We start from the raw sequence: 25,153 nt of genomic DNA on the forward strand, positions 1-25,153 counted from the left end.
CGACTCCTTCGACACTGCTCCTCCTCCTCATGACCTGTGTCGACTTCCTGTCTCTCGAGCCCCTGAGTGGTAACCATCTGAGCTTGGTCCTCCTCATGGCTGCGCCTGCTCTTTGAGCTTGGTCCTCCTCGTGGCTGTGCCTGGTCCTCCTCGCATATGGGCTCAGTGCTCCTTTGCATGTGAATCCATAGGAGTCCATGGTCTCCATGGAGACTGCACTACGACCATGCTCTCTACTGGTATCGACTAGGTCTTCGATACCTGTGCTCCATCCATATGAACCAGTGACCCTCCTGCTTCTTGAGCATCCAGGCCCATGACACAAACCTTAGGGTGCATGATGTGTTCCATGTCTCCATGCTCGAGCCAGCAAGAACAAGTTCTCTTCCTCAACGTGCTGAACAGCCCACCATGCCACCACTTCCAGATGAGGACCTCGACTTCGAAGTCGAAGCACTCATCGACAAGCGTTCACACAATGGGACTACAGAGTACAAGGTGTTGTGGAGAGGGTACTCAGAAGAAGCTGCTTCATGGGAACCAGTAGAGAACCTCAACTGTCCCGACCTCATCCAGGAGTATGAGGTGTCGGAGGGGGGACGAGTGAGTAGACAAAGTAGAGAAAGGAGGAGAGAACAGGAGGAGTAGAGAGAGGAAGAGAGAACAGGAGGAGTAGAGAGAGGAGGATGACGTTGAGAGAAGGAGGAAGGATGACGGGGGCGATGTTGTCAAGGAAGAGGAGGAGTCAGCATGAACCAGACCAGAGCATGCCTCGACGGAGCTCGGCTCTTAAGAGGGGGGTAGTGTCATGGGCCTGGATGCTCAAGAAGCAGGAGGGTCACTGGTTCATATGGACGGAGCACAGGTATCGAAGATCTAGTCGATACCAGTAGAGAGCATGGTCGTAGTGCAGTCTCCATGGAGACCATGGACTCCTATGGATTCACATGCAAAGGAGCACTGAGCCCATATGCGAGGAGGACCAGGCACAGCCACGAGGAGGACCAAGCTCAAAGAGCAGGCGCAGCCATGAGGAGGACCAAGCTCAGATGGTTACCACTCAGGGGCTCGAGAGACAGGAGGTCGACACAGGTCATGAGGAGGAGGAGCAGTGTCGAAGGAGTCGACACAGGTCATGAGGAGGAGGAGCAGTGTCGAAGGAGTCGACACCACTCAAGAGGCACAGGGGTGCCAAGCAGGAGAGGCCCCTGAGCAGTACTCGATGAAGAAAGTACTCTCTGGAGAGAGAGCAGGAGCAGCATCGCTGGCGATGCTGTGAAGAGGTATATAACCATGCTTTCTCATCATCATAGGTCGAGTGGATCCCCATCCACTCTACTCACCATACAACTAGTCAATACTTTAGAAACACAAGTACTCATTAGTTACAGTCAGCATAGCAGCAATCTATCAAGGTTGCTCCTCATCGTAGTGTGTGTGTTGTATCACCACTACCTGACGTCCGAAGGCGCCCATAGCAGGTTAGCGGTCCGGATATAGATAGAACCGAAGGCAGTAGTCCACTGCGGTCCGGGGATCACTTCAAAGCATCAAGTCAACACACTGGACACTCGTGTTGATGCCACCAACCTTATCACCAACACCATCAACCTCATTATCATTGACATCACCAATCTTATCATCAACACCATCAACCTCATCATCATCAACACCCACACCAGACCTTGGTGTCATCATAACATTGATATTGATCGTGCCGAGCTACCCCTGAACGGAGTGTCCACAGAGGTCAGCCGAAACCTACGATAGTATATACAACGAACGCCACCTGCTGTCACTGCACAACTTGATAGTCACCGATACCGAGACAATAGCTGTCACACAGTTTAATAGTCACCGAGTATCTCGACAGACCGACCTGGGTTTCAGGCGCGAGACCCCTGACACATACCTCCCACCCCTTCCCACATCATACAGCCCCAGATCATGATGGAGCTGCTGCCAAACTTGACTGTCAGCCTGACAAGCTTGCTGTTGAAGCTGGCTGTAAGCAGTCACATGCCTGAAACCAGATTAGGTGTTTCCAATTGGTATTGGTGAGGACAATTGAGTAAGATCTACTCAGGATGTTTTGACTAAATGTAACCAGATGGCTTTGTACTGGTAGTTCTCGGCTGACTGCCTTGAACACTCTGTTCAGAGGTTGCATGGCACATCCATTTATTCTTTGGAGGGAGAGTAGTATACTCTCCTTACAGTATGAGTGTTCATAGTACTGTTGCTAATGCTCTCTAACATTGTCTGGACCACAATATGCTTATCACCTACAGAGGGCAGGAGTTACTGGACTGCAGGTGTTGGACACCACCTACAATAACTGACTGGACTGCAGATGTCAAGCAAACACCACCTACAGTAAGGGACTGGACTGCAGGTGTTGAGTAACACTGCCTACAGTTGATGCCTAATGGTGATACAACACACATGTATGAGGTGTCATTGCAAAGCTCTGCTATTGCAATGATATGTAACTATGAGTCAAGTAAAGAGTATGTAAAGTATAGAGTAGAGTGGATGAGGATCCACTCATATGCTATGGTAGAATGAGAGTATTTATGCATTCACTTGGTGTTGCCTGTGACACCTCTCCTGCTCCTCCTGAGGGGCCTTTGCCTCCTCTTGACACACTCTCTCCTGCTGGTGTTGCTCCCTTTTGTCAGGGGTCTCGTGCCTGAAACCCAGGTCGGTCTGTCGAGATACTCGGTGACTATCAAACTGTGCAACAGCTATTGTCTCGGTATCAGTGACTATCAAGTTGTGCAGTGACAGCAGGTGGCGTTCGTTGTATATACTATCGTAGGTTTCGGCTGACCTCTGTGGACACTCCATTCAGGGGTAGCTCGGCACGATCAATATCAATGCTTTGGTTATGATGACACCAAGGTCTGGTGTGAGTGTTGATGATGATGAGTTTGATGACATTGGTGATAAGGTTGGTGAGTGTTGATGATAATGAGGTTGGTGGTGTTGGTGATAAGGTTGGTGGTGTCAACACGAGTGTCCAGTGTGTTGACTCTGACACTTGAAGTGATCCCCGGACTGCAGTGGACTACTGCCTTCGGTTCTATCTATATCTGGACTGCTAACCTGCTATGGGGTGCCTACGGGCATCAGGTAGTGGTGATACAACACACACACTACGATGAGGAGCAACCTTGATAGATTGCTGCTATGCTGACTGTAACTAATGAGTACTTGTGTTTCTAAAGTATTGACTAGTTGTATGGTGAGTAGAGTGGATGAGGATCCACTTGACCTTTGATGATGAGAAAGCATGGTTATATACCTCTTCACAGCATTGCCAGCGATGCTGCTCCTGCTCTCTCTCCAGAGAGTACCTTCTTCATCGAGTACTGTTCAAGGGCCTCTCCTGCTTGCTCAGCACCCCTGTGCCTCTGGAGCTGTGTTGACTCCTTCGACACTGCTCCTCCTCCTTGCTATCCTGCTGCTTGTTTGGCACCCTTGTGCCTCCTGAGTGGTGTCGACTCCTTCGACACTGCTCCTCCTCCTCATGACCTGGTGTCGACTCCTTTGACTCTTGTCTCTCAAGCCCCTGAGTGGTAACCATCTGCATGCTCCTTGAGCTTGGTCCTCTTCGTGGCTGTGCCTGCTCCTTGAGCTTGGTCCTCCTTGTGGCTGTGCCTGGCCCTCCTCGCATATGGCTCGGCCCTCCTTTGCAGGTGAGTCCATAGGAGTCCATGGTCTCCATGGAGACTGCACTACGACCATGCTCTATACTGGTATCGACTAGATCTTCGATACCTGTGCTCCTTCCATATGAACCAGTGACCCTCCTGCTTCTTGAGCATCCAGGCCCATGACACCTTTGATGCTGTGCCTCTACTGCTCGTACAGCATATTGGTTTGTGTGATACTGCCCCTTTGCCTCCATACTCTTCTTTGCCTGGTGATGTGTGTTGACCCCTTTGACACAGCTCCTCCTCCTCATAGACAATCCCCGGTCTGCTTGACACAGCTCCTTCTCTCTTCACTGGTGACTACCTTCTTGACCTTATCTTGTGAATCCCTTAACCACCTGTCAAGTCCTGTTGCCAAGCCCCCTTGATCATGTGGTTGCCCCTGTGCTCAGTCCCCTGTGGCTGTATGCATGTACCCCTTGAGTGGTAACCATCTGTGTGATGCTGAGCTTGGTCCCCACTCCTGCATGTGGTTATCTCCCATATGCTTCTCCTTCTATTTCTGGTATCCTCCTTCCTGAATCTCCCAATGCTTGCTCGTGATGGCCAACTTGCTGAGACATGCTGATCAGGCTGATTCTGATTGAACCTTGTGAGATTAACCAGGATCCTGGAGTTCAGTTGATCTTGCAAGCCATATGCACTACCAACCTGATTAGATCATCGATTCCTGATGATTGCCACAGATCAATTTGGCACACACTTCATACACTGATTCGCTGATCCTGTGACAATAGGCAGGGTGTACTGAGCATACAATGAAACCCTATCCTCCAAAGGTGTGAATCCAGTTCAACATTCCATTCTCAGCCCAATTGCTTTAAGCCATATAATCCTTTTACTAGTTTCAACACCTTCCCTGGAGGCACCTGTGTTCCAATTGGCAACCTTAGATACACATCATGGTGCAGGTTGGAATTGAGGTATGCTTGCTTGACATTGACTGAGTCTACCTCCCAGCCTCCTCGAATTGTTTGGATTGGTGCTACTGGTGTGAAGATTTCTGTATAGTTGACACCTTCTCTTTGAGTAAACCCTCTTGCTATGAGTCTTGCCTTGAACTTCGTGGGTACCAGGTTTGCATCTGTCTTTATCTTAAGGACCCATCTAGTGTTGATGGTGTTCATGCCAGGTGGGAGGTTTGTGACCTCCCATGTGCCCATTGTTTCCAGTCCTTCTAACTCCTTTTGCATTGCTTCCTCCCAAAATCTCTTGTCCAGCCCTGCTAATGCCTCTCAGACTGTTGGGTCAAGGTTTCTTTTCTCTTTGGTGTCTGTTGCTGTGAGTCTGAAGAAGCCATTGTCCATCAATGGTTTGGGGTTCTGACTCTCTTCCATGTCCACAGTTGGTCCCATGTCTATGTATTCATTTAGCAATCCCTGGTCCTTTTCATTGAATAGATTTGCTTCTGAGTAACCCAAGTTCTTGGTGTCTTCTTCACTTGCCATTGTCTGAGGTGGTTGAATGTTCATCAGCTTCCATTTGGTGTGATCAGTCCAGCATTTGGATTCTATGAACTTCACCAAGTTACTCCAGAAGACACTTGGTCTATAGTCTGGGCTATAGAACAGCCATCCCTTCCATTCCAGGCTGTATCCTATGAATATAGCTGCCACTGCTCATTGATCTAACTTCTTATTGTCTTGTTTGACCTTTGGAATGTTCACCCAAAGGCATCCAAAGATGCAGAGGAGTCATATAAGCCTTTTGGGTGATCTCTTGAACATCACTTTGTATGGAAGCTCACTGTTGGCATTTGGAGTAAGGTTTATCTTGGATGCTGCCGCTCTGATTGTGTATGGCCAGAAGCTCTTTGGTAGCCCTTGTTGTACCAGTAGCATTCACATCTTTTCACTCAAGCTTCTATTCATCTGTTCCACCCTTCCATTTTGTTTGCTATTGTAACCCACTGTTGTTTGCCATTCTATTCCTTTGTCTTGTGACCATTTGAGAGCTTCATTGAAATCCACTCTGTTCCTTGATTGGATTGGATTGCCTTTAGGTTCCTTCCAGTCTGTGTCTCAAGGAATGAAACTATTCTTTTAAGTTGTATGAAGGCCTGGCTCTTTTGCAGCAATGGTTGTGCATAAACATACTTGCTATGATTGTCAACAAGCACCAATATACAGGTGTGTTCTGTCACATGCAATGCATCAATGATCAGGTCTATGTGTATGAGGTTGAGAGGAGCAGCAGCTCTTTCTCTGCTGCCCTGCCCCATTTGTGCAGCTGTGCTCTTGGACTGTATACACTGCTCACATGTCTGAGCTGTATTTGGGTCCATATCCATTATAAGATTAACTCCTATCTTCTTGATGATAGCCTTGGCTTTGTCTCGACCTGAATGTCCAAAATGTTCATGCCAAAGTTGCTGTGTGGAAGTGACATGCTTCTTTACGGTTGCCTCGAACTCTTCATCAACACCCTCAAATGGCTGTGCTGATTGTCAGGGGTCTCGCGCCTGAAACCTGATATCTGTAGTAGAAACGCATCTATTACAGATCCTGTCGAGATATGTGGTAAAATGCTGTGTATTATTATTCTTGTTGAGATCTGTTGTAAAAGGCCTCTATGACTTTTCTTGCTCAAATATGTGATAGGTTGATTGCTATTGCAGGCTTTGACTAACTGCTGTGGACACTCCATCCAGAGGTAGCTCAGCATGATCAATAATGATAGATGTAATGCTATGACACCAAGGTCTGGTGTGAGTGATATTGTTGGTGCCAACACAAGTGTCAAGTGTGTCAACTGAGTGCTTGAGGTGATCCCTGGACTGCAGTGGACAACTGCCTTTGGTTTCTAATGATCGAGAGAGCTGGACCACAGTATGAACTGCCTTCAGTGTCGATTGATATCTGGACCACAGTTAATACTGCCTTCAGATGATGTCAATGAGCAGTGATACAACACATGTGCTACAATAGAAGCAATACTATGTGATTGCAACTTGTTGACAGAATACTAAGTACACTTGTTGTAAAGTGATAGCTAGTAATGTAAAGTGTAGAGTGGATGGTGATCCACTCAACTACTACAATGAGGAGCAAGTGTGTGTTATATAGATGTCCTTGCCATATTGCTGGCAACACTGCTCATACCCTATGTGGTCTCCTCCTACACTGCTCCTCCTCCTCTTGATGTTCCCTCCTAGCAGTCCTGCCTGCCTTTTCACTTGTTGGCACTGCTTCTCTCACTTCTTGCAGATGGAGAGTCCTCATGCTGCTTCATTACTTGATAGGGGCCTTTCCCACTTCATCTGGGTGGCAACTTGCACCCCCTTTTCATCTTGTCTAACCTCCTGCTCTGCATTAATCGTTGAGTCAGCCCCCTGCTTCATCAGGGTGGCAAACCCAATGCCTTCAACATCTGTCTTGTTGCAAGATCTGTGAAATCAGCATTCCCCACAAGATCTGTCATACAATCATAATACCACAGATTCCAGTGGGTTTTGCTGTAAGATCCTGCTTGTACTGATTTGGATGAAATCTGTCATAGAGCACTTCTACTACAGATCTCAATGAACTCTGCCGTAAACCCTCACTTTGCCCAATCCTGCAATTCCTGCACTCCTCTTCATATGGCTGCTGTTGTTCCTGCTTCCTGCGCATCCTCCCATGACACAATACATCTCCATACTCGGTTGATATGCTAGCATCTCCTACAGCACTTGCTTCCAAAACCTCTCTTCTGGCAGTGTAAATACACTTTTGGCAGGTTCTTGGACTGATGAGTGTGCTGTAGTTATTGAGCATGTGAAAACTAGCTCTTGAATCCAGATTCCAACAAGTTGTTTCTTTTGGGTTTAAGATCTTCTTCCAACTCAGGGTGAGGGAACACCAGGCTTCCTAGTTGGAGTTGGTGAGTGGGGAGTTTTTTGGGATGCTGACTGATGCATCACATTGTCTTGCTCCACATCCAATTTGCCTGCATATGAAGCACTGAATCTTTTGTGGTCTGTTTGTGGTCTTTGCAATTTCACCACCATCATTGGTGTTGGTTTCTTGAGCTGATCTGTCCTGGTTGCTACCACCAGCAGTCCTAGCATGAGCCTGTTGGGGATCGAATTTCTGGGTGGGGGTGCTCTCCAATGCTGATTGGTATGTGCTGAATGCAGTGGCTAGTGCCTCAAAGTTAAGTTGATGGACCATAGCAACTGTTTCTCTGAACACCAGGTGGCAATTTGTGCATTTCTGGAGAGCTGAGAACAAAGTGTTGTCTGCAAATGGCCTTCCCAGAATGCTTCCTTTGGCTTGGATGGTTCTGTTCTCTTATATCAGCTTCCAAGCATCAGCATGGAACATCTTGACATCACCCAGCTGGGTGATCAGGGCAAGCTGGCAGGAGGTCCTGGTGGCTTTGTTGCCTAATCCTGTTTCTATCTTGTTCCAGACTTGATTGAATGTGAGGTACTCTCTTATTATGTCCAGGAGAAGATAGTTTACATTGACTTGGATTTGGGCTCATCATCAATCTTGTTGTCATTGTTGGCTGTATTCTTGGCTTGTGTCTGTCAGACAATTGTGACCTTCTTGGTCCTTTTATATCTCTTGGCAGCTTTGCTGGCACCAGCTTGAGAATCAGTGTCATCCACCATGGCTGGTCTGGTGGGGGAGCTTCAGACTCTTAATCAGTTGAAGATTGAAGCTGCATGGCACCTCCTTGTGGAGCTATGTTCTAGCTCTTATGGTATAGGTGTATGGTAACTGCAATGCTTGAAATTCACATGGACTAAGACTACAGTATTGTGTGAATATATATACCTTTGCTTCACTCATGAGAATGGCTATCAACACCTTACAAACTAGGTGTGTCATAAGGAGCTTCAGCATTGTCTTCCTTTAGTCTCGGCATTCCTCTTCCTAAATGTTTCCTGATTGGTCACCACCAAATTACCATGCATGCATGTGTCAGCGGTCTCGTGCCTGAAACCTGAAACCTGTAATAGAAATGCATCTATTACAGATCCTGTCAAGATTTGTGGTAGAGTGCTTTCTATTATTGTTCCTGTTGAGATCTGTCTTAGAAGGCCTCTATGACTTTTCTCATCCAAAGATGTGATAAGGTGATTGATACTGCAGGTCTCAACTAACTGCTGTGGACACTTTGTCCAGAGGTAGCTTGGCATGATCAATAGTGATAAGAACTTCATACTGACACCAAGGTCTGGTGTGAGTGTGCTTGTTGGCAGTGCCAACACAAGTGTCCAGTGTGTCGACTGAGTGCTTGAGGTGATCCCTGGGCTGCAGTGGATGACTGCCTTCAGTTCTAATGATTGGGAGAGCCAGACCACTGGATTAACTGCCTTCAGATGTTGATCAATGTCAACAAGTGGTGATACAACACATGTGCTATGGTAGGAGCAATGTCTTACAATTGCTACTGCTGACTAAATACTAATGTATACTTATGTGAAAGCTATAACTAGTAGTGTATGGTGTAGAGTGGATGGGGGTCCACTCAACAGCTATGATGAGGAGGGAGGTTATATACCATCCTCACAATGTCATCTGCAACACTGCCTTCACTCTGGCACACCTCTCCAACACTGCTCCTCCTCTTTCCTGTCTCTCCTATCTGTCCTGTGATGCTGCTCATCAGCACCGTGTCTCTTGCTGCCCATGGATGGACAGCCCTCACATTGTTTCATCATCATCAGAGGCCTTTCCCACCTCATCTGAGTAACAGTTCACACTCCTTCTCATTCCTCCCATCTACCCACTTGAGGTTCATTCCTGAGCAGGTCCCCTGCTTCATTGATGGCAGGCCCAGATGTCTTTGCCACCCATCCATGGTGTCAACATCTGTCTCATGATGAGACTCGTGAGATTGGCACCTCCTTGCGGGATTTGTCATACAATCACAATACTACAGATTCCAGTGGGTTTTGCCATAACCTCCCATTCATACCAAATTGGTCAGGATCTGTCATAGATCTGTTTCTACTACAGATCTGGTGGACTCTGCCATAACTCTTGTTTTAGCCCGATTCTACGATTCCTGTGCTCTCCTTCATATGAATTTGGGTCTTCTTGCATCCTGCGCATCTGGCCCCATGACAGCACGATCCTTGGCCTGTTGGTGACTCGGCTCTCTTGCATGTTTGTCATTCCAGTGCAACTTCAACTGATCTGCTTTCCCGATTACGTTCTAGATCGATCTTTCCCGATTCTTTGTCACTTTGACTTCCTGCTGGATCGTTATCTTTAGCATAAGATTCGACGCTGACTACTCCATCCGTCTGTGGCGCGCTGGAAGCCTTTTCAGCCAGCTCGCTGATCCGAAATCTAACCATTGTTTCTGTATCGTCCGAATGAACCTCACTTGTGCGGTCGTGCGAGTCAAGCTCCCTGCGGAAGAAGGCTGACACTCTGCCCACGACAGACTTCTGCATTGCACGTTCGTTCGCGCTAACCGGCTTCTCCCGCGTCTCACCAATTGCACCCTTGCCTCGATCATCCCACCGAAACTTTGAGCACAACCACGCAACAACAAAATAAAGTTGACAGATCCACATTGCCGAAGAAGCGGAAAGATATAAAGCACATGAAAAGATAGACAAAGCTAAGAAGCGCTAAAGAAAGTATGTTAACGAACGCGCCCAGACTCAAGGTATGTTGAGAGTAAAGAAGCGTCCTTGTCAAGAGAGTGTGTCCCAGATTGAAACGAGCCAAAAGTCAAGAGAGTGTGAATGTTCGCTCTCACCTCGTCATTGAGATGGAGCTTTGAAGAGGGGCAAAAGAAGTAAGAATGTATGAAGGGTATTAAAGGTGGGAAGGAGGGAGCGCAGAGAGCATCAAGAGCAGGTCTTCTCCGCATCACCTGCTAGACAAGCACAGGGTATCTTACAGCTGATGCAATCGTAGCGGTGTCGGTTCAACTCTTGGGATCAAACCGAGGAGACCACCGCCTCCTGAACCCGAAGATGTTCCTGCTGCTGCTGCTGCTGCTTGCGTCGTCGTCGTAGCTGCTCCGCCTCCAAGAGCACCTTCTACTGCAGAAGTGAGACCGCCAGCCGCACTGGTCAAAACACCAGCACCTTCGCTGACGGCACTTCCAGCAGCACCTGTGACCGATGCCGCTGCCTCGGTCGCTGAAGAAGCAGCTGCTGCAGCAGGGTTGGTCGTCGACGAAGCTGCAGCTGAAGACGACGATGACGCGTTGGCACAGCCGGCCTGTGTCAGAACACCGTTCAGCAAGCCTCCCGTCAAGCCGCTCGTCAGGCCAGTGAGCGTGCAGACAGTCTGTCTAGCTGCTTCGCCCAGGCCGCCAATCACGTTACCATTCGCCAAGTTATTCAGAAGACCTGTCAGGGTGCCGCCAAGATTGACACCGGCGCCAATGATCTGTCCGAGCAACTCCTCGATAGTCTCTGCCGGGTTGAGCGGAATGTTGAGACCACCCAAGGAGATCGAATAGGCCGTCGGAACGTTGTACTCGTTGTAGTTGAGACCGGGTGCGAGGTAACTGTCGCTCGCCGATGGACCGAGTCGAATGGGCAAGTTGTTGTAAATGTCCAGGTTCTTGCCAATGACAGGCAGCGAAGCGAGGAGACCCTTGGGCAAAACGACATCAGGAACTCTCACCGAGTTGGCAGTGCCCTTGCTTGGTACGGTGAAGGGAGTGGGGAAGGTGTACGACACCCTTGCGTCGGCGTTGCTGGCATCCCTGGGCGTTGAACCTGCGATTTTGGCCACCGTCTGCAGGGCGACAATGTAGAGGTTCGTGTCCAGCACGTTCTGCGCTGACAATTCGATCTCGACCACAGGCAGTGGCGCACCGGGAACACCGAGCAAGTTGGTAAGACCTGTGAGGAGAGTCTCTGCGGTCAGGTAAACCCTGATCTCAGTGATGATGCGCGAGGCGATACCTTCGAGCGAGGTCGTCAGCCTGACTCCGGCCAAAGCAGGGCGGAGTGAGTCGTATGGCGTGAGGTTGGTCTGAGGGCCTGCGCGACCGTCGATAACGAGATCGGCTGTCTGTCTCGAAACACCATCCGAGTCTGCGGGCTGAACGTAGCGTTGTAGGAGGTTCTGAGCGGTCGAATCGTTGGCGTTGGCGGGCGAATAGTAGAAGTACGACTGCACCAGGTTGTTGCCAGGAATGAGACCAAGCACAGGAATCTCGGCGCGACCGACAAAGGTGCCGGAGAACAAGACAGGGAGGAAGACCTCGTTGGTGAGCACGGTGAGGTTCGACGGGTTGAAGAGCGTGACCTTGAGAGGAATCCAGAGGAACTGCGGATTACCACCGGCGACCGTGACATCGGAGAGCTGGGTGGCGCCGTTGAAGCTGTTGATACCAGTGAGCGAGGTGGTGACGTTGAAAGGAATGCCGCCGATGGGGATGTTACCAATAACCGTCTTGGCAACGACGTCAGTGCCTCCGCGAAGGTCGAATGTGCCACGAGGCGTGTCGGTGAGCTGTGCGAAGAAGGCCTGGAAGTTGGGACGGTCGACGGCGACGATGTTCTGTCGACGCCACATGAGCTGCAGCGCCTGAAAGTCGTCGGGACCACGCGAGGTACCGGCCTGCACGTTGGCCAAAGGCAACTGCAAGTAGGCCGTGTTGCCACCAGCGTACGAGAGGTTGAGCGCCGGTGCCGCCTGGATGGGCTGCAGACTGAATCTGAACGGATTAGCAAAGGTAGCGATGGTCGAGTTGGAGCTCGAGGGCACCGTGTACGAATCGGCAGGATCTCCGTTGATGAAGACGGTAAGATCGGAAAGTGTGATCGAGAAGATGATCTGGGAAATTTGACCGGGAAGCTCGACGTTGAGCGTGAGCGTCCTGAAGGCAGCGCTGAGCCAGTTCACAGGCTGGTTGCCATTGGCCTGAGTAACGACCGAAACACCCTTGACCTGCAAGATCTGGGTTCGTCCCTGCAAGAAGTTGGTGAACAAGATACCCGTGTTTTGCAGATCGCGACCCGACTTGGCGGTGATGGAACCCTCAAGCACCGTGTTGGTGGTAGCGAGAGCAGCCAAGAACAGGTTGTTGGATCGAATAGGACCAATGTCGGTGCCCATGAAGAAGATCTCGAAGTTGGCTGTGTCGAGCTGGATACCCAAGGTGGCCGGGCTGGGAATGGCTGCATTCGTGCGGATGAGCAGCGAGTTGCTCGTTTCGCCGTAGACGTCGAAGTTGGAGGTCTTGACACCGGGCAAGCCGTTGAACGCCCTGAAGTCGATCGTCTTGGAGATAATGACGTTGCTGTAGATGATTTCGAGAGCACGCACGGTCAACTTGTTTGACGAGACAGTCCACTGGAACGAGGGGTTGGCCAAAATGAAAATGGCAAAGTCCGTGAAGCCGCCGAGGTTGGTGATGGTAAGGCGACCACTCGTGACCAAGTTGGGCACACCTTCGTTGGCAAAGGCACAGATGGGCGGGAGCGAGAGTTTGGCGATGTTCCGTCCTTGCCAAGTGACCGTGAGTGGCTCAGTGAACTCGATGAGAGCATCGAAGGGACCTGTTCCGGTGAGCGAACCAGAGAGCGAGACATCAAAGCCGGTGTTGGTTACACTGGTGATGTTGGCAATGTTGACCCTGAGGATAGCCTGGTCGACGATGTTCTGTACGATAGGTGCACCGGCAGGACCAAGCAAGTAGAGCGCGGTTCGATCCGTCTCGGTGGGCACGGGTTCCTGTCTGAAGTTCAAGTTGGTGAAGTACTGGTCCAAGTTGACACCGGATTGCACATCGAGCCTGGTAGTGAGACCCTGTAGAGTTCGAAGTACAGTTCCAAGCACATCGAACTGGTTACCAGATCGGCAGTTGGGAGGGTTGGAGTCCGGATAAGGGCTGACGGTCGTCTGTGTCGAAGGCTGCGCCAGAACCTGAGCGAACAGAGGAGACAGAGGACCGAGGTCGGTGCCCGTAGCTGCAGCAGCGGCCTGCACAAAGCGGATAAGGTTCTTGGGGTCGAGGTTGAAGTTGAAGGGCAAGAAGCGCGAGGTGATGGTAGTCTTACCAGGAGCTCGGATGGGATCCTTCTGGAGGTTCTGGTTGATCTCACCGAGGAAGATGCCCTGGTAGGAGGCGCCAGCCTTGACCTTGAGAAGGTTGATCGAAGCAGTGAAGGGATTGCGCAAGTCGAAGTTGGCTTGAGCGATACCAGTCTGCGCAATGTTGGGTGGAATTCTCAACCTAGCCATAGTAATGAGGAGCTGCTTGAGCGGAGGAATGTCGGCATTGAGACGAATGCCCGAGAGCGCCTGCTTGAGCGACTCGATCGGGGTGGTGTCTCGCGTACCCTGAATGATGGTGTTGGACACAATACCCTGAACGTAGTTCTCGAGCAAGGTCTGACCAGCACGGGTGTTCTCCGCACCCTGTGGCGAGTAGCGCACCTCGGTAGGGACAATGTTGACACCAGGCACCAGCACAAGACCTCGAATGACAGCGGTACCGATCTTTCGACCCAGGAACTGGACGTCGAAGGTGACATCGCCAGTACCAATGGTGATGTGCGAGGGGTTGAACAGTGTCGTGTCGACGTTGATCTGGAGGTAAGACGGGAAGCCGCGATAGACATCCAGGTTCGAGACGACAGCGGGACGAGCGTTGAGGTTCTGCAGACCCAACAGGTTCGTGTCGACGTTGAATGGGATGTTGGTGATGGAGACGAGACCAGCAGCGGTGTTGGCCTTAGTATCGGCGCGACCGTTCAGGTTGAAGGTGACCTGGGTGTCGGCAGTGGTATCGGCCAAGAACTGCGAGAACCTGGGGTGCTGGTTGCGGTAAACGTCGAAGGGAACATTGCTGAACATCAAGGTCAAGATTCGCGAAGCGACATCGGTGATCGAGGGCGAAGGAGGAATGTCGAGCACAGCCATGTTCTGACCCTGATAGCCGGCAATGAAGCCACCACCGACCTGCTGAATGTCGATGGGGAATGCGAAGGGAAGGAAGAAGCCAGCTTGCGTGTCATTGGAGCTGGTCGGTGGGCCCCAAGCGGTCTGCGTCGTGAAGAAGAGCGAGATCTGATTGATCGAGATGGATCGAATGACGGTGAAGCTTTGCGAGGGCAGCGAGACGGTGACGGAAAGTGCCTTGATACCATCATTGAGCCAGGTGACGCCCTCGGGACCGGCGTAGTCACCGAGGACCTGAACGTCAGTGTTCATATTGGCTACGAAGCGTGTGAAGATCTCGGAGAGAACAGCAAGACCCTGGTCAGTTGTCTGCGGCACCAGCCGACCCACCAGCGGTAAGGTGGTGACGGCAAGAGCCTGAAGGACGAAGGGATCCTGTGCGGCCGAGGGACCAATGAAAGTGTTGTTGCGCTCGAGGCTGACACCGAATCGCGAGAGCTGAACACCGACTTGCGAAGGGTTGTAGATGGTGGTAGCAGCAGTGAGATGAATACCACCAGCAGGGTCGTTGGAGGGCAAGTCGAACGAGTTGATGATGACGCTGTTCCTCAGGCCGTCAAAGGCGCTGAGGATGACGTTCTTGGAAATTGTAATGTCGTTGACTTCGATACCAAGAGCAGCAACACGAAGACCGTCGCCGGCAATGTTCCAAACGAAGCTCTTCTCGGTAAGGAGGTACCTGGTGAATTCGGTAAGGTAGCCGACATCAGCGACCACGAACTCAGCCAGGATCTCGAGCGTAGCACCGACATCGCCGGCGAGCGCGACGTTGGGCATAGCGATCTGACCGAGGAGACGACCGTTCCAGGTGACCTTGAGACCGTTGGTGAACTCGATGGTGGCGTCGAAGGGACCCGAGTTGGTGATCTTGCCCTGCAGTGCGGTCTGGAACGAGTTCTGCTGAGGGTTGAGAATGGTGACTCGGTCGATGGTGAGGATGGCATTGTCCACAATCTTCTGCACAATGGGGCCGGCGAGAACGGGGAGGAGTTTGTTGAGCGTTACATCGGTACCGAGCGGCACGTTCTGCTGAGCAAAGGCGAGCGTGGTCGAGTAGTCGCCAATGTTGACATCGGTGACAATCTCGAGGTTTGTTGTGGCCGATGCGAAGGCACGGTCAATGTAGCTGGGCAAGTCGAAGCCGGTGTAGAGGTTGGCTCGCTTCTTGAGTATGCCAGCTTCTTCGAGAGCCTGAGGCTCGTCGCGCTTGGCCCAGTCAGCAACGTCAGCGAGGGTCTCGACGTTATTGACGCCGCCCATCATGGCGCTAGCCAGCTCGTTCTCCTCCTCCAAGTCGTAGGTGGCATCGGCGTGGGCGACGTCCGACTGCAGCGAACGACGCGTGTTGGCCGATGTGGTGGGGGACAAGGTGTATCCACCAAGCTGAACAATGCCGTCAATGTAAGCAGGGTTCTGGCCGCTCTGGATGGCAAGCGCACGCACGAGCGAAAAGATGTCGGGAGGGTAGAGGTTGAGGCCTAGCGAGATGGGAGGCGACTGAGTGACAGCGCGACCCTGAGCGTTGAAGTTGAGCGGAGTGTCGATGTTAGCCACAAAGATGCCGTGCGAAGTAACGTTGGATCGAATGTGCGTAATGGTCAACGGTGAGCTGAAGGGGTTGGCAAGGAAGACGGTGGCGTCGGCCAAGTTGTTGGTGACACCCGTGCTGTCCAAGACGGTCAAGTTGGCAGTGCGCACAAGCGTCGTTTTGAGACCAGGAAGCGTCGAGTTGATGCGAATCTGCGAGAGGGCCGGGAGCAGCGACGCGACTGCGGTGGATCCTTGGAAACCATTGATGCCAAGTTCGGTGTCCTGACCGGAAATGAAGCGGTTGAGGGTCTCGAGACCGTAAGGGCTTGCATTAGGGTTGAAGACCGAGGTAGCGTTTACGTCGTTCCTGCCGATCATGAGGTTGAGAGCAGGAATGGTGACGGTACCGACCACATCGCGGTTGACCAGCTGGAAAGAGCTGTCGCCGATAGTAAGGTTCAAGTTGGAAGGGTTAACGAGCGTGGTTCCGACCAAAAGAAGAATACCATCGCGAGTACCGCCAGTGACATCGACGCTGGTGATGATGGTGGGGTAGGCATTGAGACCCTGGACACCCAAAAGACCACTGTCGACATCAAAGGCGATACCATCGAGCAAGACACGACCGAGAGGGGTGTCGGTGATGGCCTTGGCAGCACCCTGAAGACGGATAGCAGTACCGTTGCTGAGGGTGAGGTAGGTCTGGAAGTTCTCGAGCTCGGTGCGGGCGGCTTGAGTGTCGTTGGCAAGCGTCAAGGTGGAAGGGGGGAGGGTCAAGTCAAGAGTACCTGCAGTCTGACCAGCACTGATGAGCGAGAGCTCTGTAGTGGAGTTGGAGTAGGCCGAGTTGATGGTGGCTACCTGAGCGCCTTCGAAGAAGATGGTGAAGGTGTTGGCAGTGCTGACGATGGAGAGCGAGAAACCAAAGGGAAGACCAATGACAGCGGAAAGAGCGCTCGAGAAGGCAGTGGGGTCGTATGCAGTCTCGGGAGTGTAGACCAAAGCGAGGGAGCCAATGCTGATGCTCTTGATGGGGTTGATGGGCTGAGGAGCCTTGAGCGGTACAGCGAGCTCGAGGGCGGTGATACCGGTGCTGAGCCATCCAATGTTCTGACCATCGGCCTGACGAACCGAGACGCCGCGAGCCTGGGTGGGGAGAGTCTCACCGTTGATGTAGGCGGTGAAGAGCTTTCCGAGCAAGTCGAGTTCAGTGGAATTGTCGTTGTGAGGAACGAGTCGGCCATTGAGGGTGATGACGTTGCGTCCCGTGGTGACGTTGAGGTTATCGGTGCTAGCAGGGCCGAGGAACATGCCCTCGTAGTAGAGGGCGAGGTCAAGGGTGCCGAGCTGAACACCGAAAGGCGAGGGGTTGATGAGCGAGGTAGTAACGGAGAGTGTAACACCACCGTCGGGGTCATCGCCGGGAAGCTGGAAGTCCAAGATCTGGACATCCTCAAAGTTGTTGAAACCCTTGATGATGATGTGCTTGTTGAAGACGAGATTCTTGTAAGTTGGCAAGAAGGAGAAGGCCTCGACATGGACATTGGAGCAGTTGAGCTTCCATGTGAACTCAGGTTGCGAGATGAGGAATTTGGCAAACTCGCCGAAACCTGCGACATCCTTGATCTCAAAGTTGGTGGCCTGTTTGAAGCGGGAGTAGCAAGACAAAGGAGAGTCAGCACTCGACTCAGTCAAAGGCAAGGATGGATGGAAAGGTGGGAGCAACTTACCTGCTTGATGCGACCATGACCGGCAGCGGCACCAATGTAGGCGAGATTGAATTGACCGATGTTGACCTCAGTCAAAGTTTCAGGAGAGGCGACCTGACCAGGGTTGGGAGGCAAAACCCAGTAGACTTGAACAGGCTCACGGAAGAAGATGTGGGCAGGGAAAATGCCGACCTTCTTGACTTGACCTTCGAGGGTGAGCGGGAAGGAAGTGTTTGTGGGAGCGGTGATGTTGGACTCGTAGACGTGCAATACGGAGGTGTGTAGAGCATGGTTGGCAACGGCGTAGAGAACAGGAAGCAAGGTGATGGCGAGAGTGACGAGAAGGACGACAGGGGCGACAAAGAGACAGCAGTAGCCGAGCTTCCTGGAAAAGTACTTTTTCTCGTAAGGAGTGCCGCGAGCACGAACAAAACCGATAGGTTGACCGGGCTGATAGTAACCAGCGGCGGAGGGAGGGGCCGAGTCGATGCTGCCTTGAGCGGCGGAGCGTCGACGAAGGTTCTCCCGGGAGCCGTAGGCATGGTCCGCCATGTTGAGGGGACTCAGCTTCCGAGCAGGGGTGTAGTTAGAGGTTGGATGGTCTAACTATAAAAGGTTGGAAATCAATCCGAGGCGAGAAATAGCTGTTGTCGATGCTCTAGGTGCCGGTATAGATGGATTCCAAGGATCCAGTAAACGAGTGAAACCACAACAGGGAAAGAGTTTCTAGAGACGGAAGCACGAACTGCTGAAGGGTGCCGGTGGAATGCGCCGCGATGAAAGGTGAAGAGGAGAGATGCGACGGCGACGAGGGTGGTCTTGATGGTGGTGATGAGGAGTGATGGTGATGGTGATGATGAGGAGTGATGGTGATGAGGAGTGATGGTGGCGAGGAAGGGGAAAAAGGGGATGGAATAGATGGCGACAAGCAAACGTCAGAGGCTTGGTTGGGATTGAACGAGATGGCATTGAGAGACACTTGCTCACAGGCTGTCTCGATTTGGAAGGGCAAGGTGTCAAGCCGATCTGGGGTGCAGACAAGGGACAAGAGGCGAAATCAGGAAAAGTCAAGACCTACACAGGCGACAGGGACAAAGCAGTCAAAGCGAAGCGACAGAAGTTCGGTTTGGATCGCCGCCTTTGGCCCTTTGGTTTAGCAAGCAGGCAACACAGAGACGCAAAGGAGATCCAGCCAGCCATCCAAGCCATTCATGGAGGGCAGAACGGGGCAATTCTGGAGAAGGAGCGGCGGCTAACCAAGTTCGCATCTGAGTTTAGTGTGAGCTGCACACCAAAAGTGAAGGAATACTGTTAAACCCCCCCAACCCCCCCCCCCCCCCTCAAGTCAAGGAGGCAGCAGTAGCGGATGAAGGCGGGGCGCAGCCGAGAGATGTCTTGGATTTGAGAGCAAAGACAAAGCCAATAGAGAGGACTGAACGCCAATTTCAAGTATTCACTTGATTGTTCTGAAACGGAAGTGGTTGCAATAGCATGAGGTTCCTGTCCGCTTTGAAGCGGTCTGAGAGCGAATAGAATAAAAGAAGCGAAAGTTCCCAAGCTTTGAAGCTCGACAGCGGCGGTCGATGCGGAGGCTCAAGTTGTCGCTTTCCTTTCTTTTTCGACCGACCGACGGACGGAGGGCCAGAGAGCCGAGAGTTTATCGTTTGACGGTGTGCATCTGAAGCGAGGCTCGAGCGGAGAGGCAAAATCAATTCAACAAAGGCTGCACAACGCTCTAAGCGAAGACGGAAGAGGAAGTCAGTTGCAGCCAGAATTTGACTTTTACTCGTCCTCCTCTCCTCGCACCGACTGTTTTTCGCCTCTTTCCGATGACAGCTTCGCTTTTTTTTTTTTTTTTCCCTTTTTTCCCCTTTTTCCCCCTTTTTTCCCCCTTTTTTCCCCTTTTTTTTTCCCTTTTTCTTTCTTTTTTTCTTTCTTTTTTCTTTTTTCCTTTTTCTTTTTTTTTCTTCTTTTTCAATGCGTTCGGAGGATCCGAGCTTTGCTTCTCATGATCTCGCTGGGAAAGTAGGCGATTGAGGACTGCACTGTCGGATGAGCCGATCATCGATGCTGATGAATGGAAGGCGTGAGAATAAGATAATATTTTAAAAAAAAACAAAAAAAAAAAAAAAAAAAAACGACCTCGATGATCGTTGCAACTAAACGAGCGGCACATCAGAACAGCTCTCAAGCCCTCCATCTGCAGCTGCGCTTGACGTGGCCTTGTTCGTGTTGCTCTAATGTAATGTGTATGTCAGTGCCAACCTTGGCGGAAAACATCTTTCCATTCATGTTCGAAAAGCACAGGGCACTTGAAATGGACGCAAAACTTGGGCCTGCGTTGTTACATGACAACCAATGTTCTTAGCGCGAAAGTGTACAAGAATCACTCACAGACACCAGGAGAGCTTCGATGGGTGCGGGGCAACTGCACATGCGCCGAGAGCGGTTTGCTTTCCAATCTCTCTGTCGCTCGCCTGCAGTGAACAACTCAGGCACACCAACACAGCTCAACTGCCCCTCTGTAACACAGAGAACAATGCAAAAAGCGCGATCCGATGGCCTGTACTGTACGGTGAAACGGCGCTAAGCGAGAGCACACAACAGAGGTCGGCCCCCGCTTGGACGGACAGATGGACGGAGGCAGTTTGGAATTCAGGGCCCGATTTTGTGGCAGCAAGGGCATCAGAACAGATTAGGATCGACGTTACAGCGCATTGTCCCCTCTCTCTCCTTTCTCGTTGACCGGAAGGGCGATGGTGGTGTCCAATTCAACGCCCCTCACGCTGCATAGATTGGGCCAGACCATTGTCGCCACCACACATCTACTGTCGTATTGTATGAGCTAGTTCGAAAACCCAACCCCACCATCTGTGTACAACTCAGCGTCTTGCTGTATCTTGTCAAAAAACATGGCACCATTGTTCAGGAACTCCAGACCTACCTTTTCTTACCGACCCCTTTTTGTCGCTCGCCTTTTCTCGGCCCATGAGCCTCGCTTGCTCGACATCCGGTTGTCAAAAAAAGCCCAACACCAAATCCATATTGTGTGTCTAAGCGAGCAGGATCAGAGAGGCGCAACTTCACGCGATGCTCTGAGCAGGGGCGAAAATACGGCAGAACCTCGCTTAAGCTTGACCCCCCCCCATCCTCGACGAGCACATCAGTGATACTAGCACACTAAGAAAACTTTCATGGGAACATCTCTTTCTCTTTCACTCATGACTCCTCCTTTCATTGCGCCGAAAAGTTCAACGTTGCCTCCAAGGATTGCCCCGCAACCAACAAACTGGTTGTCATTTGTTTAGAAACCAGCTTTTGCCAATGGCCGTCGGCTGTCAACGGGTGAAAAGTAAGCTCTGTTTCACGAGGTTCTCCAACTTACTCCTGCACTCTACCCCTCATCTTCTCCTTTCCCCACACATCTTCGCTCCACACAGAGTCGAATACCCCGTTCTATCTTCTAACCTGCTTGAAGATGTTGTATATCCACATCTCGTTGCTAGAAACCCAGACCTAGACGAGGCAGGCATGGTCTGACATTGGTCGACACCCCCTTGAGCAGTACTATTTCAAGCTCCGCAAACGCGCCGCTTTCACGCTCCCCTGCTTTATTTTATTTGAGTGGAGCCGAAGGCAGCCAGTGAGCCTCTCTGTCTCTGTCTCTCTCCGCACTTCGAATTTGACTATTTTGTTAAAGTGGGGAAGAGAGATCGACAGGAACACAGCCCCACCAACCAACACACGAGCGACACTTTTCTTCCGCCGCTAACCGGTGGATGCAGTATTCGACTGCAGCCGTTTGTGGGGCTCCTCGTTTCTCACAAGCTTAAGCTTAATGTTCTGCGGATTAGGGTGGGACCCTGGGGCGTAAACAAGACTGTCGCTCGGCTTTCCATCTTTGTCAAAGCTGCACAGAGTCAAAGCGTTGGTGTGTAACAGGCAAAGATACAGACATTGTACGAAGAAACGATGTTACAAAACGAACCACAAAGCTAAAAATGTCAAACAAATATGCCAAGAAACGCCTCTAATCACGCTTGCCCAGCATGAACGCCCCCTTGACAGGCAGGTTCTTGAGCTGCAGAGCTCCAAGTCCCGAGTTCCAGATCTTCGCCCTGCTAGTTCCCTCAATACCCACCAACGCTCCTTGACCCGTCACTAGCTTCCAAGTGAACGATCTGAACAGTGGGCCTCGACCAGGTAGCACGTTGAACGGAACATCCTTCAACACTGCTCTGAGCAACTTGCGCTCTCCCTTGGGGTCTGTGGGGTCGACAAAAGTTTCAGCCGGAGCGAAATCGTACGGTCTCACTCTACCGAACGCTTTTTCGGGTAAGGGATCGGGTAAGGGCGGTGCTGGCTCGGGCTCTGGCTTCTTCCCATCATCCGACTTTGCCATGGTGGCTTCAGCATCAGAGCTGTCGAGGAACCCAAGACGTTTCAGACTGTCCAAAGCGCCATTGAGCATCGTGAATCGACTCCTAGTCATTTCCTCCCCGTGATGACCCTTACGCATACTAGGTGGGAGGCCATCGTAGACCAGGATGTCAGGCCACATGTGAGTGATCTTGACGTCGATACTAGCCAATTGACCAGGCATGTTCATCTCGCCCATAATTGTACCACTGCAAAGTAACTTATCATGTTCGAATGGATGCGGCGTGATCTTGAGGTCGTTCATTGTGACATTCTTGATGAGTTCGGTCACCTTTGATCCTGGGAAAGAGATGGGTACGTCGACAAGACGAAGTGCTGAGTCGACCCAGTCGGGAAGATCCGATCCGGAGCCGGGAATCTCATCAATCTCTTTGATACCGATGTGATTGGAAGGACGCGAGCTCTTAGGAGCGCGGAATGGCGATCCTCCACGAACAAAGACCGTATTGGGTTCACCTCGGAGGAATCGGCTGAGGAAGTTGCTAAGTGCTGCTGATTGCGGCGAGTCGCCAAACGCAGAGTCGTGCGCAGCTTCAGAGCCGGCTTTGAACGAGATCTGCTCGCCCAAAGAGACTGTCATGGTTCCATCTGCTTCTTCCTGAGGCGGTGGAACGACACGACCCAGCAACTCAAGGTCAACCACCTTCTGCCCTGTCAGCTGGAACGGTTCTGTAGCGACAGCTGCCATCAGAACAGATGCATCAGGTCCCTCATCAGGGCCATCCTCATCAGAAGCCTTAGTCTTCCCGCCGTGCTTTGGATGCTTCGGATCGGAAGTAGGTGGTGTGATGCCATCAACTGGCAGATAGATACCGAAGGGCAGACTGTAGCGCACGTTGCCCTTCAGCACTTTTCCCAAGGGGTTCTTGGCCTGTGCTTTTGCCTTGATACCGAGCGCTCGCTGCACCATCGTCGAGAAGAAGCTGTCCTTGCCAACGCCATCTTTGTCATCATCGTCACCATCCTTGCCGATCTCGAAGAACTCGTATCCATCGAGCTTGAGCAAGTCGTCCGGGTTGGTATCGTTGTCGAGCTTGGGCAACTTCTCTCGAACAGGGCTGCGGATGTGGTGCTGCGCAATATCGATACGACGAGGCACATCAAAGAAGCCGGCTTTGCGTCCGTGGATGATGCCGTCGATCTCGGATTTGGCGAGACCGCGAACGCGCAAATCGGCGATCTTGACATCGAGCTGAGCGAAACCCTTCTTGATAGCATGCTGGGCATAGTCCATGATGTAAGGTGCAGGCACGACAGGCTTGAGCAGCACAGTAAGGTTGAGTGGGCTCATGTTGTATTGTGCCGCTGGCGTGCTATGATTGCCTAGAATAGGAGGGCGAAGCGACTCCTTGTCGTCATCACTGTCTCTGTCGATCTTGCGGTTCAATAGAGGCAAAGGCAAGACAAGTGGGTCGAGGTGGAAGGCGAGCATGTCGCGTGGATCGAAACCCGGTAGGGTCGACGAAGCAAGCACAGCAGGCGGAAGCACCGACTGGTCCCAGGCAGCACCAATTTCGGAAAGACGAACCTCACCAACATCGACTTGAACGCCGGCCACTTTGCCCATTGCCCATTCGACCAGCTTGCGCTCCTTGTTCTTCCACCAGCCTTGCTTTCCGCGTTGGCCGAGCCAGAGATCAAGGGCATGGTCGGGATCGAGACCAAGACGAGCATCGACACGAACGAGGATGCCTTCGTCCGAGATATTGAGCAGCTGCAAGCGGTCGGGACCTTTGAGTAGCAGAGACTCGTCGAGGATGCGCGACTGCGATTCGGAAGATGGGGTTTTGAGTGTAGCCAAGTAGAGATGAGAGACGGCGATGGTAATGAGGACGAGCAGTGTGAGAAGCAACCCGACAATGGCATAGAGGGTGCGCATGATGTATGGATGTTCGTGCTTCCAAGCGGAAAATGATGCGGCGGACGAGGTGTGGATGGATCTTGAGTTCCTGCGGGAAGCGGACGCAGCGGCGCTTCTTCGATGCTTCCGACGACGCATCATCTTGGCCGAATAGGCTTTATCACCACCCCAGAGTTTAGAGATCTTGAGCCAAGCACGATCTAAGGGGCCAACGGCAGCGCTGCCATGACCGCTGCGACCAGGGCCTCCCAAGAGCGAACTGCGTTCATAATCGCCTTGACCAGGCGGAAGCCCTGTTTCGAGCTCTTCGTCGTCTACATCGGCATCGAGTCCTTCCGCTTCTGCATCGCTGTCGGGGTAGATTGGTTTCCTGCCGTGGCGCAAAGGCTGCTGTGAGGAGGAGATTCGCCTTTCCAATGGTGGCGATGGTGCCGCGTCATTGGATGTCCGCGGTGTAGCGGCGTCTGGCACAGGCAAGGTTTGTGGTTGAGCCAAGACTGTGTTTGACTTGCCCGCTTCCTCTGCCATCTTGATTGCAGCGAGTCGTGGATTAGATCCCTGACGGCTGATTACAGGATTGACGGTAAGTCAAGATAGGGTAGCCTCAGCAGAGCCAACCAGCTGCGAAGATGGATACCTAGCACCTGATTCTCAGCTCCTGAAGCTGTCGATATCGAAATTGAGTTCTTGAGACTCTCGGCGTGAAGGTACAGTACAGTAGTGGACGAGTGAAGGCAAGTCGTATGGTGTGCAGAGTTCAGATAAGGGAGTCGCAATCAGGATTGATGGGTACAGGAACCGTTTGACAGGACTGAGGCGGCTGAGCAGTGTAATGTTGCAGCAGTCTGAAGTCAGGGCGCCAGGCGAGAGGGGCTTCGCCTCCTGCAGCTCAACAGCAGTTTGTGGAGGAAGAGAGATTTAGGATCGCCCGATGCAATTCTCCACTTTCCCCCGATCCATTGGGACCTCTTGGCCCTGCCTCTTTACCTCGCCTTTGACTTGGACCCTGACTTTGAG

At 51.7% G+C, this 25,153-nt stretch overlaps 4 protein-coding genes across 4 annotated transcripts; 1 reads left to right on the top strand and 3 right to left on the bottom strand.

The window, feature by feature from the left end:
* Nucleotides 1-7,567: 7,567 nt before the first annotated feature.
* On the bottom strand, nucleotides 7,568-7,870 carry UHO2_02251 (uncharacterized protein; the record flags this gene model as incomplete). The annotated part of the gene is made up of 1 exon (XM_041559688.1): nucleotides 7,568-7,870. The coding sequence occupies one exon, from the start codon at nucleotides 7,868-7,870 to the stop codon at nucleotides 7,568-7,570; it is 303 nt and encodes a 100-aa protein (XP_041415622.1).
* Nucleotides 7,871-10,564: 2,694 nt separating this feature from the next.
* UHO2_02252 (putative conserved hypothetical Ustilago-specific protein) lies at nucleotides 10,565-18,387 on the bottom strand (the record flags this gene model as incomplete). Its single annotated transcript, XM_041559689.1, has 2 exons — nucleotides 10,565-17,767; nucleotides 17,857-18,387. 2 exons carry the CDS (start codon nucleotides 18,385-18,387, stop codon nucleotides 10,565-10,567), a joined length of 7,734 nt encoding a protein of 2,577 aa, XP_041415623.1.
* A 224-nt stretch (nucleotides 18,388-18,611) lies between these two features.
* Nucleotides 18,612-19,150, top strand: UHO2_02253 (uncharacterized protein; the record flags this gene model as incomplete). The annotated part of the gene is made up of 2 exons (XM_041559690.1): nucleotides 18,612-18,663; nucleotides 18,825-19,150. The coding sequence occupies 2 exons, from the start codon at nucleotides 18,612-18,614 to the stop codon at nucleotides 19,148-19,150; spliced, it is 378 nt and encodes a 125-aa protein (XP_041415624.1).
* Nucleotides 19,151-21,865: 2,715 nt separating this feature from the next.
* UHO2_02254 (uncharacterized protein) lies at nucleotides 21,866-24,664 on the bottom strand (the record flags this gene model as incomplete). Its single annotated transcript, XM_041559691.1, has 1 exon — nucleotides 21,866-24,664. One exon carries the CDS (start codon nucleotides 24,662-24,664, stop codon nucleotides 21,866-21,868), a length of 2,799 nt encoding a protein of 932 aa, XP_041415625.1.
* Between the last annotated feature and the right edge of the window lie 489 nt (nucleotides 24,665-25,153).

The sequence above is a fragment of the Ustilago hordei genome (assembly GCF_900519145.1).
Source record: "Ustilago hordei strain Uho2 genome assembly, contig: UHO2_contig_03, whole genome shotgun sequence".
Taxonomy (NCBI): Eukaryota; Fungi; Basidiomycota; class Ustilaginomycetes; order Ustilaginales; family Ustilaginaceae; genus Ustilago; species Ustilago hordei.